This window comes from Solanum lycopersicum, chromosome 11 (assembly GCF_036512215.1).
Source record: "Solanum lycopersicum chromosome 11, SLM_r2.1".
Taxonomy (NCBI): Eukaryota; Viridiplantae; Streptophyta; class Magnoliopsida; order Solanales; family Solanaceae; genus Solanum; species Solanum lycopersicum.
The window spans coordinates 763107-789750 of record NC_090810.1 but is presented as its reverse complement, the minus strand read 5'-3'; the positions used below and the strand labels follow the sequence as shown (position 1 = coordinate 789750).

Below are 26644 nucleotides of genomic sequence, written 5' to 3'. Positions count from 1 at the left end.
TATATTTCTATAATTTCAAACTTCATATGTATTACTCAATTATAAAAAAAAAAGTGTGAATTATACAAACGTACCTGCGAATTATATAAACGAGATGCGAATTATACAAATTATTTTCCTCTTTGCTCGTCTCTCTCCTTCCTCTCTCAATCTCTATTGCCAGAATATACAAATATATATGTATAATATACAATTATCTAACTGATATATCACTCTCTGCCCTCTCTCATCCCTCTCTCATTCTCGTTTGTCGCACTCCTCCATATAACATATAACTATGAATTGTAACTAGCACACTATAGATATGAAGTGCAATTAGGTTGTTTTTGAGAGTGTATAGGCGAAAGTTCCTCAATATGGAAAATTATGGGGTTAGGCAAACTTATACTACTTAATACTCATCGTAGCTATAGTTGCTATAATTACCATTCGCGACTAACATTATACATTAGTTACGTGAGTTGACTTCGAGTTTCTATATTAGTCACGTTTGTACTTGTATAATTCAACATATTTGTATAATTCACAACTAACAATTCCTTGTTTGTTTTGTATTTATATACGATTGTTTATATTTTGTATATAACAATGATTTCGTTTGTTTTTTTAGTTTTGTCATCATATACATTCAATCTTTTTTTGTATAACTTTTTGAAGTTCGTATAAACGTATGGTTTTTGAATTTTGTATAATATAATTTATATAATGTAATTTGTATAATTATCTAAAGTCATATATTGTGTTTTGTATCAATTCGTTATTTCTAGTTTTATTTTATTTCTATAATTTCCGACTTTATATTACTCAATTATACAAAACAAATTATAAATTATACAAATGTGCCTATGAATTAAACAAACAAGATGGGATTTATACAAGTTATTTCCTATATGCTCGTCTCTCTCCCCCCCTCTCGATCTCTCTCTTGTCAAAATATACAATTATCTAACCGATATACATACACAATTCACCTCTCTCACACTCTCTGTCCTCTCTTGCTCGCCTCTCTCCTTCCTCTTCCACTCTCGCTCGCACTTTTCACCATATAACATGTAGCTACAAATTGTAATTAGCAAACTATAACTATAAAGTGTAATTAGGCTATTTTTGAGTGACTATACGTGAAAGTTCCTCTTATAAATGTTGGTACAATTTTGATCCACCCTCAAACTATATGTGAAAGTTTCTTTTACATAAAAATTATATATGGTGATTATTTGAAAAAAAGAAAGAAAGGATTTGTATTATGAAATACGAAAATAAAACTTAAATAGAAATGATAATATAAAATTGAAAAAAGAATTTTTTAGAGTGCAAATAGAGCATTGAATTGGTGTTATTTATATAAAATTAGGAAACAATATATTTAGAGGATAGAATAGTTTAAAAAGTAAAATAGAGAATAAACTCGGAGATGTGTTACGCTGATTCTGCTATGGATACAAGCCCAATTCAAAACCTTACTTTGAAGCCCACATCTAGTAGTGGGCTAAGAATAAGATGTATTTAAATTTGATTTGATTGTTTAAAGTTTTGACTATTAAACTTATTATATAAGATTAAGAATTAAATTTATTTTAAAGTTTGATTTGATATTTACTGTATCATAATTTGATAATGGTATAATTTGTTCAATTTTGATTTATACATATTCGTATAATATATTTCTACACATAAAATATCAACATAATAAAATTAAAATATTTTCTAAAAAGATCAATATCATTAGTAGAATAATAAAATCACTTAATTGTATATGTTTTTAATTATATTTATAGAAATTAAATATTTTTTAAATTAATTAACGCTATTTTAAAAAAATACTTTATTAAAAGTATTCCTAAATTCAAATATTAAAAGAATTGTGAATTAATATTGTTTTGAGTTGGTTTCGGGTTTTATTTTTCTTTTTCTTTCTGTTTACTATAGAAAATTGGGACTCACGGCTCCCCATCTCGCTGACAGTTTCGAAACCCTAACTTCTCCATGAATTCTTAGCTCCGAAGCTTCAAATTCAGCGATGGAGGGTGATTATTCAATCCCAGACCACAAGCTATGTGGTTTCTTTCTTACAGCCGTTGAAATTTCGTCTCCGCCGCACTCCTCCGAGCTCCATAGCACCCTCCCTTTAAATTCACAGTGCTACATCGCCGGAGACGGTTCTAATATCCACTTTGTAACGGATAACGACGTTGAATTGTGTCCCATTGGTTCTCATACGGAAGAGGACCGGAATGATGTTGTTCCGATGAAGAAGCGGAGCAGAATTGGAATGGTGAATGGTAGTATAAGCGTGGTGCATCAGTTGCACAAACTTGTAATGCAAAAATGCTTGAAGATTGTTGCTAGGGTTCTCGAGGTTGTGGAGCGTGGCCATGATGAAGAAGTTAGGGCTGTTGTTCTTGTGGATGTGTACTTGCCTTTAGCTTTGTGGTCCGGTTGGCAGTTCCCCAAGTCTGGCCCTGTTGCTGCAGCACTTTTCCGGCATATCAGGTAGTCATATCAAGTATAAATTGTTAAAAGTTCGAAAATATGAACTGAAAAAAATGAATTTGATTGGGATCTTAGAAAAAGTTAAAATCAATAAGAATGCAGTTAACCCCTGTAATCCATGAAAGTCTGTTAATTACTTTTTATCAATAATTGCTCGAGCATTCTGTGTGCTTACCTGACACTGGGACTGCTCAGCTTAGTAGTCCAGGTGCTGTGCAAGTGTGCAAGCTCTGAAAACACTAAATCCATTTCATATTTGTATATTGAGATTTTATGAATATTACCTACTTAGATTGTGATTATTCTATGTTTTTATCTTAACCAGCATACATTTGTGAAATCAATTAGTACAACCAACCTGTAGTGGTGGCAATGGTGGGAGAAATCAAGTATAGAATGGAAATAGTCGTGGTGCATCAAGTTAGGCAGGACACTAAAGTTATATTCTATGTATGTTTAGTATAGTGGAAGGAACTGTCCAGCTCTCTTGCTAGTCAAGCTACTGATAAGATCATTTTAGTAATTAGTGAACAATGATGGATGATTAATTTAGGGATGCCAATGACTCAATAGGAGCAACATTGTATTAGAATCGGGGTTGTAGATTAATAGTATATTAAGTGCTAAAAGTTTTTCTTCCCCTTTTCTTTTTGGGTGATAATTATTCTGACAAAACAAAGAGACAAAACTTTCCTTTGCATCTCTCCTTTGATTTAGTTGAAGTCATTGTGACATGAATATGCAATAAATTTTTTAGAAAGTGCAATTCCAATGAAGATGGAATCAGATATTCTTCTATGGAGTTTAGGTTGTCGAATTAGCAGTTGAAATAAATATTAATTATCTAATATAATAACACCATCACACCAAGTGACCTGATGAGCAGTTCTTGAATCTATAAAGTATTAACAGTGGTTCGTAGAATTTCTAGTTGAGTTGGAGCTTTAGAAAATTGTGTTGCATTTAATTGTCTATGCAGCTAATGCTGATTTATGTCCTAAATATTTAATGCAGCTGTGCAGCTGATTCTAATGAAATGTCCCTAATTTTTCTTTGCAGTTGTGACTGGGATGCTTGGAGTTCTATGCTTCAGTCTGCTAAACTTGGTGTTGAAAAGGATTTTAGTATTTGGAATCTGTCCGACTGTCATGTTCTAGGATGCAAACTGCATTGCAGTGCATCTGACCCTTCCAAGAAAAAGCTCTTTGAGCTCCATGAAATTTTTAAGAGCTTACCTAGTGTAGAAAAGAGGGGAAATCCTGATTCTTTAAGAGTGAATCCCCTTGATACTAGTAGATCGGGTATCTGGGTGATAACAGATGACATTTTGATCAGTATTCTTTCTTCACTTTGTCCTGCTGATCTACTCAGGGTTTCTGCAACATGTCGACATTTAAAATTTCTTGCTGCATCAATCATGCCATGTTTGAAGCTGAAATTGTTTGCTCATCAGCAGGCTGCAGTTGACTGGATGTTACAGCGTGAGCGTAGTGTTGAATTACTTAAGCACCCACTGTACATGGATTTTGTCACTGAAGATGGATTTGCTTTTTATATAAATGCTGTTTCTGGTCAAATAACCACAGGGCATGCTCCTACTATCAAGGATTTCCATGGGGGAATGTTCTGTGATGAGCCTGGCTTAGGTAAAACTATTACTGCTCTTTCTCTCATTTTGAAGACTCAGGGAACACTGGCAGAGCCACCAGATGGTGCACTAGTCATCTGGTGTATGCATAATGCTCATCGGAGGTGTGGTTATTATGAGCTTAGTAGTGAAGATACAATCAATTCTGGTGTTTTATCATCTAATAGAGCTACTGGACACAATGGCCGAAGAGGACAATTATCTTTAGAGAAATTAACCCCAGAGAAAAGCTTGAACAGCTTCTCCACATCACTTGGATCCATGGTTGTTAATTCAGCTGATCATGTAGCAATTTCAGAAATCAGTTCATCTACAGTCACACAGTCTACTCCAAGAAGGTCTACTGCGAGGTGTACTAGTAGCTATAGCCAGATAAAAAGAGATCTTATGTATGAATATGAAGGAACATCTTCTTTTCCTGAAGAGAGAAATTCTAGGAAAAACTCAAAAAAAAGAAAGCTTGCTTCCAACAACCAGCGAATAAGCTCAGCATGTGAGAAATCTGGTTATTCACATAAATTATCTCGTAGTAGTAAGAGGTTTCATGAGCCTTCTGCAGAGAACTATGAGCTCAAGGAAACTTGGATCCAGTGTGATGCTTGTCACAAATGGCGGAGGCTTGCAGATGCCGGTGCAGCAGATACTATATCCGCATGGTTCTGCAGTATGAATACTGATCCATTATATCAGAGTTGTAGTGTTGCAGAAGTCTCTTGGGATCATAAGCAACATATCACTTGCCTTCTAGGATTTCGTAGTAAAGAAACTCCTGGGGGACTGGAAGAAAATATATCATTTTTTACCGGTGTGCTGAAGGATGAATATTCAATTATGGATTCAGAAGCAAAGAAGGCTATAATTTGGTTAGCTAAGCTGTCACCACAGAAGCTGTTAGAGATGGAAACAACTGGGTTGGTGCAACCTATTGTACAGACTTCCATAGGAGTTCCCCATGGTCATCATAAAATATTTCAAGCCTTTGGTCTTGTCAAGAGGGTTGCAAAGGGTACAACTATGTGGTACTATCCTAGAGGTCTTATGAACCTGGTCTTTGATTTGGATGCCCTAAGAGTAGCTCTGTGTAAACCTCTGGATTCATTTAGATTGTATTTGTCTCGGGCTACTTTAGTTGTCGTCCCTTCAAATCTAGTTGATCATTGGAGAGGTCAGATTGAGAGGCATGTAAGACAAGGGCAGTTGAGGGTTTTTGTCTGGACTGATCAGAAACGGCCCTCTGCACATAGTCTTGCTTGGGATTATGACGTGGTTATAACTACATTCAGTCGCCTAAGTGCTGAGTGGGGCCCAAAAAAGAGAAGTGTCCTGATGCAAGTTCATTGGCTGAGAATTATGTTAGATGAAGGTCATACCCTTGGTTCAAGTTTAACTTTGACCAACAAACTGCAAATGGCTGTTTCTTTGCGTGCTACCAATCGCTGGTTATTAACTGGAACACCAACTCCAAACACCCCCAGTAGCCAGCTTTCTCATCTGCAACCCTTGCTTAAGTTTCTCCATGATGAAACTTATGGACAGAATCAGAAAGCCTGGGAAGCTGGTATTCTCAAGCCATTCGAAGCAGAGATGGAAGAGGGTCGGTCACGTTTGCTACAGTTACTTCACAGGTGCATGATCAGTGCCAGGAAAAAAGATTTGCAGAATATTCCTCCTTGCATCAAGAAAGTAACACTCTTAAATTTTACTGAAGAACATGCAAGAACTTATAATGAATTGGTAGAAACCGTGCGGAGAAACATACTAATGGCAGACTGGAATGATCCTTCTCATGTTGAGAGTTTACTGAACCCTAAACAATGGAAATTCCGAAGTACAACCATCAGAAATGTAAGACTTTCGTGCTGTGTAGCAGGACATATCAGAGTAACAGAGGCAGGTGATGATATTCAAGAAACTATGGATATCTTAGTTGAGGATGGTCTGGATCCCTCTTCAGAGGAGTATGGTCTGATAAAATATCACATTTTATTTGGTGGAAACTGCATGAGGTTAGTCATAGCCTCTGAGATCATATGTGGGCAATGTTTTCGTTTAGACCAAATGCATCATGATTTTGATTTTGTTTTCTAAAAATAATTTATGTAGGTGTAAAGCATGGTGCCGTCTACCAGTGATTACACCTTGTAAACATCTATTATGCCTTGACTGTGTTTCTTTAGATAGCGAGAAGTGTACAATTTCTGGCTGTGGTAACTTGTATGAGATGCAAAGTCCTGAAACACTGGCCCGTCCTGAAAATCCAAATCCAAAGTGGCCCGTTCCAAAGGATCTGATTGAGTTGCAACCATCTTATAAACAGGTAGGTCTAATCCTCAAGGACATACATATTGGGCAAGACCTAGTTTATAGTTCATTTTTTTTATCCCGTAACAAACTACTTACTAATATTTGATTATTCTTATGAAGGATGACTGGAATCCCGATTGGCAATCAACATCTAGCAGTAAAGTTGCTTATCTTGTTGGTAGATTAAAGGAAATAAAGGAAGCTAATAGGATGATTATTATCTCTAACGAGGACAAAATTGTTGAGACTAGTGTATCTCATGTCCATACTAGGATAAACAATTTCAGCATGTTTTCATCGCAGCAGTATTTGGTTGGGCCAGCAAATGATTTCTGCAATATAAATCCACAGAAAGTTATCATATTTTCTCAGTTTCTGGAGCACATACATGTAATTGAACAGCAGGTAATGGTACTTCATTGTGAGCATTTCTGTTCAATATTTTAATTATCATTTGATGGTTTGATCACTCCATGTTCTCCTGGCAGTTAGCAATTGCTGGTATCAGTTTTGCCAGTTTGTATAGTCCAATGCCTTCCATTAGCAAGGTATGACTGTTTAACCATTCTGATTTTTATGATTATCTTTCTAACAAACTTTGTTGGATGGTCGCTGTGGTATTTTCGGAATTATTAAGTTATACTTGCATGATTCAGGTGAAAGCACTGTTAACATTTCAGCATGATGTTGACTGCATGGCTCTTTTAATGGACGGAAGTGCAGCTTTAGGTCTTGATCTGAGCTTTGTGACACATGTTTATTTAATGGAGCCAATTTGGGACAAAAGGTAATAGATATGTTTAGTTTACTGTGTGATTATGCATACCTTATGAATGTAGGCTTTGTGTTTGTTTCCTTGTAATGCCTTGGGAAAAAGCCCATGGTTATCTGGTTGCATAAGTTTAACTTGTCCAAAGACAACCTTCCGGATAATAAACTGGAAAGCTGACCAGCTGACATTTTGGGGAAAAAAATTCCAAGCGGTGAAAAATGCCCAATACTTTCTCCTAGACTTCATTTGACTACTGTTCTCTGAGAATCAAAAAGCTACTTCTGCGGAGTGTCTGCGCAGCTTTCTAACACATTATTGTTTGACTTCTCGTGATACTTATCAGTATGGAGGAACAGGTGATCAGTCGTGCTCATCGGATGGGTGCTACACGTCCTATTCTCGTGGAAACACTGGCGATGAGTGGCACAATTGAGGAGCAAATGATGAAGTTCTTACAGGTATTTCTGTCTCTAATGAATGTTACAGTTATTAGGATTAATCCTCTGACCGGAGATCTGCATTAATTTCATCTCTGCCGAAAAGGATATCATCCTGATTTCTTAGTTCATTTATTGGAAGTTCCATTTTCTTACTTTGATCAACATTTAGGGTGATTATTAAGTGAAATTTTCCCAAATACTTTCCAACTCGAATTTACAGTTTTGGTATAACTATTGCAGGAGGCTGATGAAGGTAGGAGGTTGTTGAAGGAAGAATATGGTAAACTGGGTCATGATGGAGCACGAGCACCACGCACATTACATGATTTCGCTGAAAGCAATTATCTCACTCGCCTTAACTTTGTTCGGACTAGTTCCAAGGCATGAAGGTACAGAAATGTAACCATACGAGTAATTCCAAGTTGAAGTAACTTTACTTCTTTTGTTGGTTCATGCATTATGGGTTTTGTTTTTTGCTGCTATTATGTAATTAGCGTTCGTGCTCTGTGAATCTTCTTCCTTTAGAAAATTCTGTAGCTTTTTGGAACTCGCAGCCATGGCTTATAATTTCAGACCAAAGGGAGATGGATATTTATAATCCCATTACCATTCTTTATATTATTACCTCCATGTTCTGCACAGGGTGTAAGTAGCGCATATAGAAGTTGCAATGAGAGTATGTTGCTTGAGATGGTTTGGTCATGGCTTATGTAAGACTCCAAATACATCCCTTGGTACAAACAATGTTTTGGAAAGCGAGAAGCAGAAAAAAACGACGAGGGCTTGCTTCACTGAAGTGAGTCACATGCTTTTTTCAAATGAAGTGCTATTTAGTATAAAACTAGAAAATATTAAATATGCATAGATAATCTAGGAAATCATCTTCTTTTAGAAAATTTTTAGGCTTTTTGGAACTCGCAGACATGACCTATACATTTCAGACCAAAGGGAGATGGATTTTTATGATCCCATTACCATTCTTATATTATTACCTCCATATTCTGCACAGGGTGTAAGTAGCGCATATAGAGGTTACAATGAGAGTATTTTGATTGAGATAGTTTTTTCATGTCTTATGTAAGACCCAAATACATCCCTTGGTACAATCAGGGTTTTGGAAAGCGAGCGGAAAAAAGCAACGAGGGCTTGCTTCACCAAAGCGTGAAGCGAAGCGCATGCTTTTTTCAAATAAAGTGCTATCTAGTACTCCCTCCGTCCCATTTTATGTGGCAACTGACCCGTCACGGAGTTTAAGAAATAAATGAAGACTTTGAAATGTCTACCGAAGTGCCCTTCAAAAAAGTCCAAAGGTAGACTCACTTTTCTCTCTCCTCATAAATGTATTGGAGTACTATCTTTAAAATTAAGAGGGACCAACAAGGTAAAAGAGGAATTGTACATTTAAATATTTACCATAAGAAAAAGTGACATTCTTTTTGGGACTGACCAAAAAGGAAATGGCGCCACATAAAAGGGATGGAGGGAGTATAAAACTAGAAAATATTAAATACTTATAGATAAATAATCAAGAACTCAAGAAAGGTATCATATTTAGCAAAAATCTTTCAATTCTTAGATTGAAAAGTAAATAATAGATACTAGAAATAGATATTGAATAAGAAAATACAACTTACTACAAGCAAAAACAGCAGAGTGTCTGAGTCACAGGAAGCGAAAAAACAAAGGAAAAAAAATAGAGCAGAACAGAGCAGCAAAACAAAAAAGTAAAAGTAAAGCAGATCATACCCAGTAGCATTACAAACAGAGGAATCTTAAATCAGTAGAAATAAAAAGAGAGTAATGCTACTTAAGTAGCATTACAAACAGCAAACTGAAACGTAAAAAAAAAACTATTTACCTTGTGGAGCAGAGAAACAAAAAGAGAAAAACTGACGCAAGTATTTTTACATTTGAGTCCAGCAGTAGTCGACAAAGGTAAATATTTGGTAAAATTTCCGTAAGTATATTTACAGAAAGTATATGAAAACCTAGTTAGCGCTTATTTCTTAAAAGCCGAGCCTTTTCTCGCTCTAATAAAAAGCACGCTTCTCTCTCTCTTTGGAAAGAAGCTCACGCTTCTTCACCATTGGGTCGCTTCAGGGCATTAGAGCGACAGCCTGTTGCTTCACTTCACTTCTCGCTTTAAGTGAGCGCTTCAGCATTTGTAACAACAGTGGGTACAATGCTGTGCTGATTGAAGACTTAAAAAATGAGACGAAATAGACTTGAACTCATATGGAGAGAAGTCGTCTAAAGAAGCTTGTAATTTCTTATAATCCATGTAAGATTTAGGTGATGCACATCATTAAAGTAGAGACTCCATATAGGTGATTACTGATAACTAAATAAGAAAAAGGAGAATCCATATAATCAAATGCTAATTGCTTTTGAGAGTTGGAAAATCTCTAGTTTCCTAGAACTGAAATTTGTTTTATAAAAAAATAGTGTCTTTTATTTGTTTTAGTTGGAAAAATTGTTTGAGTGTTGAGATGAAATCGACCTGCTGAGCAGATATAAGATGATATAGATTTTCTCTACTAGTTTGAGCTATACTTGAACAAAATGAGGGTTCACTTGTTTAGGAGATCAACTAGTAGTTAAAAAAATAGCAGACATGGAACAGAAAACCACATATATAAGCAGGTCTCCAATGATTGAAAATACACCAGATTGAATCTACAAAGGTTGTTAAGTAATGCAAGTGCACTATAGGGTCTTAGTACCCCACCCCCACATACATGGGTTGGTGCACTGGGTAGTCCACTTTCACTTGATTGTATGCATCGATATGAAGACAAATTGGCATCCAGTTAGAATGATGTATTTCTTCATAAGTTTGAAATATTTGTAACTTAAAAATCAATTGAGTTTGCTCTTACAAACTATTGACAGGTAAGTTATTTTGGTGCTCTGTTATAATTTAATTCAGGGTTAGTCATCTGGTGTTCTGAGAAGCCTATTCAATTTATAGAAGATACAGGCTTTGGTTAATCCTCATGTAGTCCTGTCTGTTTGTGTGTATATATAGGTACTTTTATATCTTCCTCTTTAAAATTTGGTATCATTACTTTATAGAAAAAGACTATCTTAGAATTTCGTCTCCCCCCCTCCCCCCCCCCCCTAAGAAAAAAGTACCATTCTATACATCACTGAAATTGTGTGTTTCTCTATTTAGAAACGAGTAGTGCATATGAATCATACTGGTGTGAAGGTTTATGAGGAACAAACGAACTGCGAGTTATCTCATTTGAATTTAAGATTTCTCCAAGAAAGTCATGGTTCCCTCATCGAATTATCTTGGCTTGTCACTGTTAAGCACCTTTACTTCTTGACCAGAGGTTGATTTCCTACATCAGTACTTACTATCTGCTTGTGTGGATTTTGCATGATTTTGTGGTGCTTTTGACTTGAGCTAGGAGAAGGGGGAAAGAGAACTCCCAAATGATGTTAACCTCCTTTAATTGACATTTAGAGCAATCAGGTTCATGTAGCACTACCTCGTGAACCTATGACCTCCAAATTCCTATTAGCATCAGAGAAATCTATATACTTTATTTTGAGCTAGTATTCATAGCTTCCAGGTAGTTGGTTGCTGATTTGATTCATGGTTACAGGTGGACGATTCCATTGTTTTGATGAACTGGCACTGCAGGGTCTCGTCAATCGCTGACTCTGGCAATCTATTCTGCCTTGCTGAGTTGTGCCAAGAGGCCCAAGACTATTTATGCTAGTTTGATTATTGTTGCCCACCGGTGGAATCATTTTTATTCTTGCGGCATTGCAGAATTCAGGCATTCGGATGTGGCAACCTGATGATCTTCAAAGTCTGGCTTAGAATTGGTTGTAGATATTTATACATTTATTCTTCTTAGTCAGAGAAATTTCCCTAGTGTAGTATATCCTTGTCTTTTCCTTTTTTTGCATCTCTCTAAGGAGAAAATACAGTTGTAGTGGCTGCTTCGAAAATAAGATATGGACCATTTTTACTGAATTTTGATCTGGAACGAGTGTGTACTTTGTGATGGTCTTTAACTTTTGCCCCTCTCGTGGCGAGTAACTTCTCTGCGAGATATTTTTGCACCATCATCTTTTTGGATCATAATATTTCGTGGCCTTGTGCCTAACAAAATAAGTTCAATTAAGAACAAAACTAAAAGACTATCCGTATAAAGAGTAAAGACTATCTCCTCATAACAATTTCTAAGCTCCAGTTTGATATTAGAAATGAATCATCTTGACATATAGGTAAATACGGATTTGAGCCGTAGAATCATCATCTATTAATATTTATTTTAGATAGAGTTTAAGGGTGTGCGGAATAATAAATTATGAAGATTGAGATATAAATTAACACGATGGAATAGTAGGATCTTAATATCCACAAAGTCTAGTAAACACGATCCATGAAAATCTAAAGATGAGATAAAGCAAATTAAATACCTTTAAATTCAAAGGAATTATTAAACATCACTACTATACTAACAAAAAATTTTGTACACCATAAAAATTCTAAACAAAATTTTTTTTAAAAAAATAATACTAATCGAAAAAAAATATATGATCATCTGCTTTGCAACTGGTTCTTCAGCAAGTATTTTTTTTTTCACGTTAAAGCCGTAATTAAATCGAATTTATGCACTTGCACGATCCATTCCGGTTGACACTCTTGAAGAAATTCATAATATTGTTGTACAACGAACTTCTTGATCCTTTGTCCCCCTAAACTTAAGTGTTCCAATCATATTTTTCAATTCAATAAAACTTAATAATAAAAACAAAAAAGTTAAGGATATAAAAACAATGGCCAATACTATACCCAAAATAAGATTAATAATATCCAAGAATCCAATAGATTCCCCAGAATACAAAATAACAAAAATTATAATCAAGAAATTAATAAAGAAATATGAGAATATTCCACTAACAAGTGCCATTATTATTCTCAATAAAAACATTGATGCATTATGGAGAACTTCATGTTCCTCTTTATTGTTTTCATTTTCAATAAATAAATAAATTTTATGAACTAAAAAGACCATAGAAAAATATTATGAAAGAAGAAGAAGAAGTTGTTGTTGGAATTGAAAAAAATATAATGAATGAATTGAGTAATTAAGAGTGAGTAAGAGTTTATATAATTGAGGACTCTCTAGATCCAATATTTATGGGATTAAGGATTATCTAATCCTATCCTAATCATAATTATGTGAAGGAAAATATTCTATTTAAAAGTCGAATAATTATCTATAATTTCTCGTAATAGAAAATACATTTTTAATTTATAGTAGTTGCAAAACCTAATTTAGCTAGGGTTGGAATATTTAGATTAATTTTTTGTTTAGACATAACTTAAATAAATACTTAATCTAAACAAATTTGATTTCTTTCTCCAACTTCGAATAATTCTTTAAATGCTGTGATAGACTAAAATTTAGATAATTTTTTTTTTCGATAACTTCCATCACTTCGCCCTTATTTTTCATAATATTTATCTAAATTAATACTTTTAGAATACAATATTTTTTTATTTACATATTTGAAACACACATAAGTTAATATCACTAATTTGTTTTAATAAGTATAATTTAATAAATATTGTGAGGGTTAATACATAAATGTTACCCCTAAATTATTCACATTTTTATAATTCTTTGGTAAATTCTTGCCACGTGACAGCCTACTCTATAAATAGGCTAAGGCGCGGAAGAAACGTATTTGGAGCACTGCATGTTTCTAACTGTACTCTCTGACACAAGCAAAATGCCATAAACCAAAATCGTTTCAACACTTTCTCCATTGAAGCCTTCTCTTCAATGGCGACGGCGACGCTAGGCACCGCTTACTGAGGCAAGTTTTTCACCGGCTTTGTTGCTGTTTGTATCTCCTCTTTTTCGTAATTTCAAAATGTTGTAGTTACGTGTTTTCTGAGGATTAATTCTGTTTGTTATTTCTGATTGTTTGAGCTAGATTAATGAAGGATCTACCATTTCCGTCGTCCTTTAATTTCGGTGTTCAAATGTTCCTTTGTTGCTGTAGTTGATGAACTGTGCTTTATACAGACTCTGTTTTCATATTTTTCTTATTTGTTTTTGATTATCAGTTTGTAAAACTAAACTACAGTGTGTATTCTGTGAGAATTTCGTTTCTGATAGTGATTGTTTGAATTCTGCTTATTGCTGAAGGATCTAGCATTTCCTTATGTGTTTCCATCGTCCTTTAATTTTTCTGTGCTCAGTTGTTGCTATTTCACTTTAAATCTAGAAGAGAAACTGTTTTAATTTGCTTGTAGTTGAACTGCTGGTTATCCAGATGAAATATATACAGACTCTGTTTATAATTTTCTCGGGAAGAGGATATTATAAATAATATAAACAGTCCGGGGAAGTCATTGCTTAAAGCTAGCTTTTCAATGGTGACGCCAGCTTCTTTAACTGGGCTACACTTTCAGATTTTGACCGACTGTGTTGCTGTCATTATCTCCCTTTTACTCTTGATTTTCATATTTATTTTTTCCTAATAGGTTGTAAAACTAATTTGTAGTATGTGTTCTTTGTGGACGACATTCGAAATAGTGACTGCTTGAACTCGATTGAATCTAGCATTTCCTTAATTTTTTTCCCATTATGTAATTGTGTGTGGTTAAAAGTTTATTGTTGCCACTTCATTTTCAGTCCACAGGAGCAACTGTTTATCTGTAGTTCAACTTCTTGTTATGCAGATGAAATACAGGCTCGGTCATACTCGAATAGTTCTTATTTATTTTTCCCATCAGTTTGTAAAACTAAATTGTTGTATGTGTTTTGTGAGGGTTCTGTTTAATTCAGTTCCAAATAGTGATCGTTCAACCTGGTTGAAGGATCTAGCGTTTTGTTATGTGTTTCCATTGCCCTAAAATTTTCTGTGTTTAGAAGTTCCTTTGTTGCCACTTCATTTTAAGTACAGAAGAGCAACTATTTTGCTGTAGTTCAACTGCTTGTTATTAGTTTAGACAGAAAAAGGAAATTTTAGAAAATAAGTTCATGTTCTTCTCTTTGGATTAGATTGTGATTTGAAACTTCAGAGTATCAATTTCTTTACTGCATCAATTCAGAAGTATTTTTCCTGGCAGTCAAAGTAGGTGACTGAAACACTCCTAGATGGAAGAATTAATTGGTTCTGAATGAATTAAAGAAAGAAGGAATGCTCATATACCGCTTAGCACACTTTTATATCAACCGAACCAACTTATAATAGAGAAGCAATGTCAACTGAGTTGTATCGTGAAATACATCTTTGGCTTCAAACAAATCCGCATTTTTGATGTGCAACAATTAATACTCTAAAGGTTTGGAGAAATATGTTTTTCTAGGAGACTAGATACTTTCAGCCTGCTAGCAGTTCTGTACTTTTGAGTTCTACAGTTGCAGATAATGAGAAATGCATCTTTTTCGCTGTAAAGTACTTCAGCCTGCTAAGAGTTTGTACTTTATATTCTTGAATTGCAGGTTTGTACTAAGTCCAGAACACGAGAGTGTTGTTGCATTTTAGCTGTTCCAAATATTGTTTAAACTGCTACAGGCCAAAATTAATTTGAACCTGGTAAAGATGAATTTTGGTGAGAACATGGAGGCAAATGTTGATTTTCACATACAAGATGAGGCAGAAAGGATGCTTAAAGAGATTGATTTGGTGATGAAGAATGTTGAGAACTCTGAGTTCTATGCTGGAATGCACTTGGATCTCAAACAGAATGAAACCATTCAAAAACATTTCTTTCGCCTTTTAGGCTCCCATTCACATGTTCAGGTGGTAGTTTATGGTTTGGGAAGCATTGAATACAGTTTCCATTCACAGTTTCATCTTGCTTTTGTTCTACTACTAAAACGGGATTGTTCTCATTGGATTGACAGTATAGTAATATACGATCCCAACATGTCTCTAGCTGATATCATAGTTTTCAAAAAACTAGATCTTGAGGTTCTAACCATTGATGAAAATTGTAAGAGGAGAGTTCAGAGACCAACAATGTTCTATATGCCTGATCCTTATTGTTATCATATTGGCAACCTGTTGGGAGCAAACTGGTCTTCATCATGTCTAAACCGGATTTGTTTGCTGACAAACTCATTTCTCGATACACTGACCGATACGCCACGAAGTGGTCCTAATCTAGAAGCAGTGATACGCTTAGAGAGAATTCTTCCCTTCACAACAGAAATTAAAATAAAACTTAGTGACAATACGATGTATGCTAATTTGTTCTCAGGATTTGCCTGGCATTTCTTTGATGTGGATCCCAACATTGACATTGACAAACCGGGCTGGTTTTGGCTGGATATTCAAAGGTACTTAGATATGAGACTAGAAATTATTATTATTGAATTCAGTTCTCTATTGTTGGTTTATTGATTCTGGTAAACAAAGGTGCTGGCAAGTAGCACAATGAAGTCAGTAGCCCTTTAAGTTATGTCTGCCTATGTTTGTTCCAGTTCCTTCTCCTTGTGATAAGATGTGCTTTACACGTGATTGATTTAAATGCTAGTTGGAGAATCTAGATTTTGTTGGTTGGATTATGCTAAGTACTTTGAAATTATTTGCTTTGAGGAAACTGTAGTGTGATAGAGGTGAGTTGAAGGAACCATAGGACATGGGAGGGTATGGTGTACTTCATATATCCCTAATGATGTAGCTTTTAACTGTGTCGCAGGAATCTTGAAGAAGAATTTTTGGAAGATATGAAAGGCAACATGACCAGTGAGGAATTTGCAGAAATTTGGGGTATTTATCGCGGGTTTCGTCGTTTAAGATGCAACAACGTTCTTCCTCCTCCAGGATGGACTAAGCTAAACATCTATGGTATTGGTAGAGAGGTTGATCAGCCAGGACAATATGGTGGCATCTTCCAAGATGAAAACGGAACGTGTTTAGTTAGGTATAGAGGAGTCTTTGATGTTGAAGACAATGTGATTGCTGGACTAGAGGCCTTGAGGCTCGGGTTGGCCAGATGTGTGGAAGGAAAACCAAATGTAGAGAAGTTGATTGTGGAGTCAGATGATCTTACACTTGTCCAATATGTTAATGGTCGCCCAGAGCCAAACAAAAAGGCTATGGACAAGTTGAAGGAAATTTCCGTGTTGCTGGAACATATAACTTGTGCAACAGTTCACTATATCTATGAAGAAGCCAATGAAGCTGCTAGGAAGTTGGCTCTGAGTGATGCATAGAGCTTTGTTTTTGACTCATAGGGGTAAGCTGAATCTTTCTAAGTTGAACTACGGTTTCAAATTCAATTTGCATTAGGGGAAAATGATTCTGTTGATCAAGTTTGTCAAAGGTTGGAGAAACTTGAATTTACTTGCTAGACTTTGTTTAATTGTGATTTTGAATGTTTAGGAGATACTTGAGTTTCCTTGTTAGCCTATCTGTTTTGACTGTATTTTCTACAGTATTGCTTCTCTTTAATGGATTGCAATTTACATGTGTTGAAAATTACAGAAACTCTTTTAGTAGTTTCACTGTCCATTCAATGATAAACTTTTCAATGTTCAACTATCTGAAAAATATAAGGAACATCCTTATACTATTATATCCACATTATTTTTTTTTTTCAAATAAACAATGCAGTTACATTTCTGAATGTATTTTTGGGTTAAAAGATTTCAGGGAGGGGAGCCTATATAAAATTGTGTATTCTATTGTGGGTTCCCATGCTTTTACAAAACTCGCAAAAAGATAGTAGTTGTAAAAATTTGAAATAAGTCAGTTACATCTCAAATTCTCGATCTCTTGAAGATGCACTCTCCATTTCATTTTACTTACTTTTTTCTTTTTTAACTACTAAATCAAGATAAATTTATCACTTTTTTATTTTCTAATACTAGCCTTCTTATTACATAATGACTACATAATATTCTCATATCAAATTTATGTGAAATTATCATGAACACTCGTATTATTATTAAGTCATGTGACATATTAAATAAGTTAAGATCTTTTAATGTCTATTAAAATAGTACTAATTAATATAACTTATCTCCTTTTACATAATTTTTAAATGTACAAATTATTAGTTCACACATGTTTAATATTATTGTGTGAGACGTTCTTTTTTTTTTTGTCAAAAATTATGCATTTGCGTCAGTTACTCTTTCGTAGGCCTAATACTTGCCACGTGACAGGCTACTCCACAAATAGACAAAGGCGCGCAGCAAACTTATTTGGAGCACAGCATCACTCTTAACTGTCTTCTCTCACTCAACAAAATCGTTTCATCGCACAGAAAATATCTTTTCCATTGATTTCCATTGTTGAAGTTGAATTCGACCTTCTCGTAGCATGGATTCGTATCGTCAAGGTAGCTCTTCAATGGCGATAGTTTACTGAGGCAACAGTACGTTTCATCGACTTTGTTCTTTCAGTATCTTTGAATGCATTTTCTGTTAGTAATAGTAATTGTTTCAACTCGATTGAAGGATCTACCATTTTCACCGGCTTTGTTGCTCTCAGTATCTTCGAATGTGTTTTTTCTGTTAGTAATAGTAATTGTTTCAACTCGATTGAAGGATCTACCATTTCCAGATTTTCACCGACTTTGTTGCTGTCAGTATCTTCTCTTTTTACTCTTATTTTTCTTGTTGTGTATGTTCTGTATATATTCTGTTCTTAATACTGATTGTTAGAATTCGATTGAAGGATTTACCATTCCCGTCGTCCTATAATTTCTGTGTTTCTGTTCCAGAAGACCAATTGTTTTGCTCAAGTTGGACTGCTTGTTATCCACAAGAAATACGGAGTCCGTTTCATTTTATTTTGTAGTAGGTGTTCTCTGAGGATTTCGTTAAATTTCTTTCGTGATAGTGAGTGTTTGAATTCCACTGAAGGATCAATATTTCCTTGTGTGTTTTCATCGTCCTTCAGTTTTTCTGTGTTCAATAGTTCCTTTGTTGAACTGCTTGTTATCCAGATGAAACATGTACAGACTCTGTTGTACTTTACATGAAAGAGGAAAATCTGGAGAAAAATAATAAGTTTCATATATATTTTTTTATGGATTCAGTTAAATTGCATTGTAATAATATTTATTTGAATTCGACTGAAGGATTTAGCATTTCCATATTATTTTTTCGTCCTATAATTTTAAGTTCAGAAGAAAAACTGTTTTAATTTGCTCTAGTTGAAATGCTTGTTATCCAGATGAAATAGATACACACTCAGTTTTACAGGAAAGAGGGAAATCTGGAGAGAGAAAAGAACATGATTCACTTTTTTAAAAAAATTAGATCTGTGATTTGGCACTTTCAGGATCTCAATTTTGTATTGTTCTTTGTGAATTTGTACTGGTAGTCGAAGTAGGCTACTGAAACACACCTACATGGAAGAATTGAGTTTAGAAGAGCTTGTATTTGTACTCGAGTGGTTGCAAGTTCTTGGTGATTGGTTCTAAATGGATTAAACAAGGAGGGTATGTTCATATTCCTCTTACCTCTCGTTACAATTTTTAAATCACAATTGACCAACTTATAGATGTCAGTAGAGTTGTTTCTTGTAATATCGTGGCTTCAAACACGTGTCATTTTATGTGCAGCAAGTATACTCTAAAAATTTGGAGAAATATGTTTTGATAGGAGATAAGCTACTTTCCGCTTGCTAGCCGTTCTGTACTTCCGTGTACTACACTTGCATATAATGAGAAATGCATCTTTTTTGCTGTGAAGAACTTCAGCTTGCTAATGATTTGTACTTCAAATTCTAGATTGCAGGCTTGTATTAAGTTCAGAACACAAGAGAGCGTTGCTGTGTTTTAGCTGTTTCTAAATAGTGTTTAAACTGCTCAAGGCCAACATTAATTTGGACCTGATAAAGATGGATTTTGGTGAGGATATGGAGTCAAATGTTGATTTTCACATAAATGATGAGGCAAAAAGGATGCTTAAAGAGATTGAACTGGTGAAGAAGAATGTTGAGAACTCTGAGCTCTATGCTGGAATGTGCTTGAATCTCAAACAGAATAAAACAATTCAAAAACACTTCTTTCGTCTTTTAGGTGGCCATTCACATGTTCAGGTGGTAATCTATGGTTTGGGAAGCACCGAATACAGTTTTAGTTCACAGTTTCAGCTTGCTGTAGTTCTCCTACTAAAACGAGATTTTCCCAATTGGATTGGCAATATAGAAATATACGATCCCTGCATGTCTGCGGCTGATATCATATTTTTCGAGAAACTAGGTCTTGAGGTTCTCACCAATGATGAAAATTGTAAGAGGAGAGCTCAGAGACCAACAATGTTCTACATGCCTAATCCTTGTTGGTATCTTATTGGAAACCTCTTGGGAGCAAACTGGTCTTCATCTTGTCTTAACAAGATTTTTGTGCTGACAAACTCATTTAGCTACACACTGACCAATGCGCCTCGATGTAGCACTTCTCTAGAAACAGTGATACGCTTAGAGAGAATTCTGGACTTCACAACAGAGGTTACCATAGAAACTAGTGGCAATCAGAAGTATGCTAATCTGTTCTCAGGATTTGCCTGGCATTTCTTTGACGTGGATCCTAACAATGACATTGACAAACCGGGATGCTATTGGTTGGACATGCAAAGGTACTTAGATGTGAAACTAGATACAGAACTTCTCATTTAGTATAAATATGATTCTCTATTTATTATGTTAATTTGGGAAAAAAGGTGCTGCCAGTTAGCACACAATTGAAATCATTAGCTCTTTACTTTCTGTCCACCTATGATTGTTCCATTTCTTTCTCCTCGTGATAATATGGGCTTTACAAGTGATTGATTTAAGTGCTAGTTGGAGAATCTAGATTTTGTTGGTTGAATTATGCAAAGTACTTTGAAATTATTTGCTTGGAGGAAGTATAGTGTGATAGAGGTGAGTTGAAGGAACCATAGGAGGGTAAGGTGTACTTTATATATCCCTGATGATGTAACTTTCAACTTTTGTGTCGCAGGCATCTTGAAGAAGGATTTTTGGAAAATATGAGAAGTAATATGACTAGTGAGGATTTTGCACAAATTTGGATTGATTTTCGTGGGGCTCGGCGTTTAAGATGCAAAAATGTACCTCCTCCTCCAGGTTGCATTAAGCTAAACATCTATGGTATTGGTAGAAAGAGTGATCAGCCAGGACGATATAGTGGCATCTTCCAAGATGAAAAAGGGAAGTGTTTTGATAGGTATAGGGGTGACATTGATGTTGAAGACAATGTGATTGCTGGACTAGAGGCCTTGAGGATTGGGTTGGCAGGATGCATGGAAGGAAGGCCAAATGCGCCAAAGTTGATTGTGGAGTCCGACAATGTTATACTTGTCCACTATGTTAATGGTCTCCCTGAGCCAAATGACACAGCCATGCGCTGGTTGGGAGAAATTTTCGACATGCTGAAACATATAGCTTGTGTAGTTTGCCATATCTACGAAGAAGCCAATGAAGCTTCTAGAGATTTAGCTCTGAAAGGTGAATGTCATAGATAGCTTTGTAGTTTACTCAAATTCAGTTTGCATTTTATGGCAAATAGATTGTTTCTGTTTTAATTGCCAGTTTCTACAGAATTGCTTGTGTCTTTTGGAATCTACAAATGATTGGAAATCTTAGGAGTATGTATATATGGGCTATATTCTCTTTTATGGATTACATGTCTATTTTGCTCATACCAATAAATGTAGTGTAGTTGGGATCGCTGATAAAGCATGAAAAAAGCTACACTAAATGAAATATTTTTCTTCATTGCCCTTACTAGAATGTTGTTGTTCCAAACGCCCCTCTTTCGCCTACGGAAACATCCCTCCTCCAACCAGTAACTTTCCGATAGGAGTCTCTCATACAGCCGTAAAAACAAGTCAAAATTAGGTTTTGAGAGATACGTTATAAGCTAGCTCCACCAGAGGAACAAGTACTATATATATGACCAGCAGTTTTTAGGCAACAGAGTGAAGTAAACACCACGCTTAGGTTGAGAAGCAAACTCATTACTACAAAGAAATTCCTATTTATAACTACAAAGTTAAACGAAAACATTGAAAGAAGAAATAATGTTTGGATTACAGCTGAAAAACATAAATGCACTCAAAACACTTGAACGCTGCCTGCATACTCTCATTTAGTAGCCTGTGCAATGATGTTACTAAGAGAACTTGCCTCTTCTTTGGCAGCCTCAACCAAAGAATCCTGCAAGTTGTTCTCAGGAGATCAGTGAAGAATACTGCATTGTTATCTGTGAAATGCATCAACTGTATAATGAAGAATACCTGTGCAGCAATTAGACGTGCAACTGTTTTCTTGCTTGATTCTTGGAGTTCACCAGCAATCACAAGTTCGTCCAATATATAGTATGCCTGCCAAATCATTCACATGGTTTCGAAGAGCTATAATCTCAAAAGTTGTTTATATGAAAATGCATGATACATGAAAACACAACTAGTCATTTAGAGGCAAGTTCAATCAGCACGGAATATACTATCCAAAAAACAAGTCAATCAGAATAGCATTCATTGGTTTTTGTAGTAACATTAAGCTAGTTTAACTAGTTACTCAACACCTCATGGTTTTTTGTAGCCTTGTCCTTTAACAAAGAAGATGTCTCAACAGTTGAATCCTGAACTCACCCTTATAAGGCTCCTTCTCCCCTTATTTTGATGTGGAATTTTCCATGGGCTATTAAGCCCACACCCTTTAAGGACTCAGTTACTCAGCGATTCTACCATCATACTACGGATGGTACTGGCAAGGTATTGTTTGCTTTCTCCAACCCATCTAGCCATCTAAACGCTTTTGGGTGTAATGATTTTCACTTTGGACTTTCATTATAAAGATGTTTCAACAGTTCTGTCTGAGATCAAGCAGGGTTGCAGAGACCAAGGGTAAAAAGATAGAACTGTAATTGTAGTCTACTCAAAGTTCAATGGAAAATGTTTTTAAAATAGGTCTGTTTCTAGTTACTTAAAAATTTAACCTCTATTTCTTATCAAAAAAAATTAACCTCTATAAATAACCTCTAGTACGAATCTATATAAGCCCCAAGAAGTGATCTTAATGTCACCACCCAATTATTGTAACATCCACAAGGAAAAACAGTAAATTTAGGCAAAGGTGACAGGTGGAGGCATAGATTGTAGAAATCCCTGAATAAATTTAATGAACATACCTTGTGAAAATTGAAAATTAAGTCTAGCTCACATACCTGAAGGGAAAGAAAGCCAACAACATAAATATAAAACAGAACAAGTTGTAATACCATCTTCTTTAGAGTTTGAGAGCCTTACACTTCCAAAGTATCGGTCCAGAATCTCAACAAAATGGTGTATGATTTCCAGGACCTCCAACTCATTGTCCTCTTGGTCTATGCACATACAGAAATACAGGCTTGCATATCTGTTAAATTAACAGCCGATAAGAAAAGTGGAACGTATATTTTCTTACAGGGAAAAAAGATGAATAGATTCTTCTCAAAAAAGAAAAGATAAATAGATTCTATCTAATTGAGAGCAAATCATAAGACGTGGCTTGAGAATAAAATTAGATCACCTTTACCTTTTATAAACGACTTTGTATCCTCTCCACTCGACAAAATTGCAAAGCTTCGGTCCTCGAGTGAGAATCATACCACTTAATTCACGGATTACCTTAAGACAGTTGCATTGACATGTAACATGTTACTTATAAACTAAAGGAAAATAATTTTTTGCATAACCAGTACTATAAGATGTTTGCAGGAATGAAAAATCCTGTGTATGTAAGAAAGTGGAATAATTATTCACATCCCTCTACTATTTAATGGCTTGAAAAAATTGCTAAACCCATTCACCTTGGCAGCGAAGAAAAATAACACAGATAATACTGGAAAACAATAAAGACAAAGAAAGCAATTAAGCTTTACACCATACCTAATGTAATTTCTTTATCTTACCTTTCGGGTATGAAAGCTTCATATTTTTACACCTATCTTCAGAACATCTCTTCGGGCTCTTTAAACCCTCTCTTTTTCTTTCATGACTGAGAAATCTGTTAAAGTCCAGCCCTTAGGAGCAACCGCAACCTTCACAACTCAGAGATAATGGCCCACCCCTCGTCCCTTCTTCATTTAAATACCAGGCTTAGATCACATGGCGCATGGTTCAATCATGTGACCTAAGTCACAAGCCGCTTGACTTTGCTACTTGACTTAAGCCCTGGAAAGTGCTCTTTGTACCCTCTCTTAGTACATGATTCTATCTTATATTGGAACTACTTGAAGGTATAAGCCTTCTTTGGCTTTTCATATTTCTCTTTTTTTATATTTTAATTTTCCATAGTTTGCAAGAAAATTCTTTTAATGTCGCGAGGATTGACAAGATGAATTCTCAATTTTGATATCCAACAAGTCCCTCTCTATCTCTATCTCTCTCTTTTGATAAGAACAAACCAGTCTCTTTCATAAATTAATGCAATACTATGCATTTCTATGGATATTGCAAATCAGTCTGTCATAGTGCAACACCATGCATTTCTATGCATATCGCAGACCAGTCTGTCATACTGCAACACCATGTATTTTCCATGTATATAGCTCCCAATTTTTCCTATAGTCCAGGGTATAAGGAAGCTTAAACCCCAAAGAGAATAAGATTTCCCACTCATATCTGCCACTTAGTAGCTGAAGATTGTTGAGGAATAACAAGTAAAACAGCTACTGCAATAATTTTCTTGAGGAAGTAGGAAAAGGCATTTAATTATCATATTGAAAAAAAACCGAACTAGTGAAAGATATATTGAAGTGGGCAGTGGGCGTCTCCACCACATTGTTACCCCTAAATCATATTGATAAATACATCGTCTTTGAGATCTCAATAAAAATCACTAGACTGAGTAACACATACAAACAGTTCTGTTGAATAAATCAAACAGACACCCTAAGACCACTTCAAAAAATAAAAACCATATGATATTCATTGCATCCTATCTCAAGAAGCATAGAAGAAATACCTTGGTTCTCTCTTTTTGTGAATATGGTGAATACCACTTGGTTAGCCTCACCTTTCCCTGTCGGCTAATGAGCAGAACAAAATGAATCTGGAAGAAATCAAAAGCTATTAGCTATACTGCGGTTGATATATACTGTAGTAGAAAACATAGCATATGCATCCAGTGAAGCTGTTAAAAAGAGCAATTGAAACAAGTAAAAAAGATTATCAGCCAAAAATAATTAGTCCCATTATCGTTTTGTTTTTCTCAAAGTCGTGTAATATCCACTTTGTTTGTAGTCTTTTAAAATTCATTTTACAATAGGAAGATCCCCAAGAACTTGTGACATACGATCTGAAACTCAGTGGACAATGGGCCTGCCTTTCTACACTTCTCTACTTGAATACCATGGTTTTATCCGCGGCGAAGTTTGACCAGTGAAGTGCTATAGTAATAGAGTGATTGATGCATCCTTTTCTTGGTTAGTGGGATATCTTTTGTTTTTTTAACTTATGCTCTTTATTAGTTGAATGTCCAATTTATCTTCTTAGTTTCCCAATACTAAATGGCTGGATTTTGCATTCAGATGAAGGTTAGGTTTTACAAATTTGGTGAACTAATGCTAAGATACAAAGTCAATCACCAAGTTGTATACATACCTCTGAGTTTAGATGTTGATTTTTCTTTCCAAAATTCATTGATTATAGAATGATTCGAGTGCATAATATAAATGTTGAAAAAGTAAGTAATTTATGCATACTCAATCTATTGCAACAACGAACTGGTTCCTCTTATACTACTCATCCTATTCATCGTCAACACCAACATAAATTCCAGAACAAAAACAGTATCCCACACACTCTAAAATTCTCCCCGGTTCCTCTGACTGCTACAGGCCAAAGCATTTTGATTCTATATATGGACTACTCACAGCTTTCCTTCAGGTACCCTCATCAACTAAGCACTACATCCCTCTCCCTAATACCAAACTTCTACAGGTTTCAAACATCAATTGATTCTCAAATACCCACATACAGAAATACAAATAACATGTATTAGCTCGATCATTTCACTTTCAAAGCCTCAAAACTCAATCCTTCAACCAAAAAAGTAATAATACCCATAAAGCTCATCACTTTCTCTATCCAATTACACACAATCTATCACGCTTAAGAATTCCTTCATCAAATCCAGATTTCTCTTACATTTCACAAAAATCCAATCCCTCGTCTACTATCAACCATTATAAAAGGAAATATACACCAAATCTTTGAGACCCCTTTAGAGAAATTAAATATGATCCATAGAACTCCAACTCCTCATTTGAGCTAGAAACAATCAATTTAAAGAAAACCTAGATAATATTCAAACATTTGGTTTACATTTCCATAGCAAGATCCGGAATCAGATTCAAATCCCAAATCGTATAGAACAAATGTAACTAATCAAACAATACCCATATTTAACTTTTTTACAAATATATCTTTAATCAAGCATCAATTGTAACAATCATTCACCAGATCAAACACGAAAACATTGAAAAAAAAAAGATAAAAAGAGAAAATGGGTTTTGGGTTTTGTTGAAAAGAAGAGATCTAGCATACCATGGCTGGAGATCCAAGGTACAAACAACTCCTCCTTCTTCTTCTTTGGAGTTGGGGGATTTTTTGTTCCTATTCCTATTATTTCTATATACTCTATTTTCTGTACAGTCTTATATTTTTTTCTTTACTAGTTTGTGTTTTCTAAGATTTGGATTTCTGGATTTCATTTTATGATATGAAAAGTCACAATAAGTTTTATTTTTGTAATTTTAATAATAAATAACTATTTCAAAAATGTAATACCTCAAAAATCATATTCAGGAAAAAATTACAGAATTTACCTGAACCAATGAACCATGGCAAGGTTCACGGATCGTGATAGGTTCATAGTCCGTTGACTTGCCCGTGGACGCAGCCCTTAGCAGCACAGGCGGATCCCCTTGCCCAAGTAAAGACCATGGGAGCCATCACGGTCCGTGGTCCTCACAACGGGTCGTGGTGGCATCCG

General features: G+C 35.2%; 4 protein-coding genes across 7 annotated transcripts; 3 read left to right on the top strand and 1 right to left on the bottom strand.

Annotated features, from left to right (window-relative positions):
- Positions 1-1864: 1864 nt before the first annotated feature.
- On the top strand, positions 1865-11648 carry LOC101260496 (F-box protein At3g54460). Of its 2 annotated transcripts, XR_738300.3 has the most exons (10): positions 1865-2493; positions 3553-6147; positions 6245-6458; positions 6566-6850; positions 6934-6993; positions 7102-7232; positions 7561-7675; positions 7898-8046; positions 8300-8453; positions 11272-11648. XR_738300.3 is itself a non-coding variant. In XM_004249812.4 (9 exons), the coding sequence occupies exons 1-8, from the start codon at positions 2021-2023 to the stop codon at positions 8042-8044; spliced, it is 4020 nt and encodes a 1339-aa protein (XP_004249860.2). In that variant the 5' UTR covers positions 1865-2020; the 3' UTR covers positions 8045-8046; positions 11272-11648. The 2 variants fall into 2 exon arrangements, 1 of the variants encoding a protein (XP_004249860.2); XM_004249812.4 differs by lacking the exon at positions 8300-8453.
- A 1726-nt stretch (positions 11649-13374) lies between these two features.
- Positions 13375-17946, top strand: LOC101260100 (protein SENSITIVITY TO RED LIGHT REDUCED 1-like). Of its 2 annotated transcripts, XM_026028145.2 has the most exons (4): positions 13375-13504; positions 15142-15981; positions 16344-16883; positions 17815-17946. In XM_026028145.2, the coding sequence occupies exons 2-3, from the start codon at positions 15242-15244 to the stop codon at positions 16858-16860; spliced, it is 1257 nt and encodes a 418-aa protein (XP_025883930.1). In that variant the 5' UTR covers positions 13375-13504; positions 15142-15241; the 3' UTR covers positions 16861-16883; positions 17815-17946. The 2 variants fall into 2 exon arrangements, with proteins under 2 accessions (XP_025883930.1, XP_019066652.1); XM_019211107.3 differs by lacking the exon at positions 17815-17946 and having other exon boundaries at positions 16344-17222.
- LOC104644443 (protein SENSITIVITY TO RED LIGHT REDUCED 1-like) lies at positions 17886-21286 on the top strand. The gene is made up of 3 exons (XM_019211106.3): positions 17886-18026; positions 19389-20238; positions 20604-21286. The coding sequence occupies exons 2-3, from the start codon at positions 19499-19501 to the stop codon at positions 21124-21126; spliced, it is 1263 nt and encodes a 420-aa protein (XP_019066651.1). The 5' UTR covers positions 17886-18026; positions 19389-19498; the 3' UTR covers positions 21127-21286.
- A 231-nt stretch (positions 21287-21517) lies between these two features.
- On the bottom strand, positions 21518-26388 carry LOC101260000 (AP-1 complex subunit sigma-2). 2 transcript variants are annotated; one of them, XM_004249810.5, is made up of 7 exons: positions 26197-26388; positions 24614-24700; positions 23183-23274; positions 22915-23023; positions 22797-22832; positions 21901-21987; positions 21518-21820 (listed from the first exon to the last, which is right to left on the bottom strand). In XM_004249810.5, exons 1-7 carry the CDS (start codon positions 26197-26199, stop codon positions 21749-21751), a joined length of 486 nt encoding a protein of 161 aa, XP_004249858.1. In that variant the 5' UTR covers positions 26200-26388; the 3' UTR covers positions 21518-21748. The 2 variants fall into 2 exon arrangements, with proteins under 2 accessions (XP_004249858.1, XP_004249859.1); XM_004249811.5 differs by lacking the exon at positions 22797-22832.
- Positions 26389-26644: the final 256 nt, after the last annotated feature.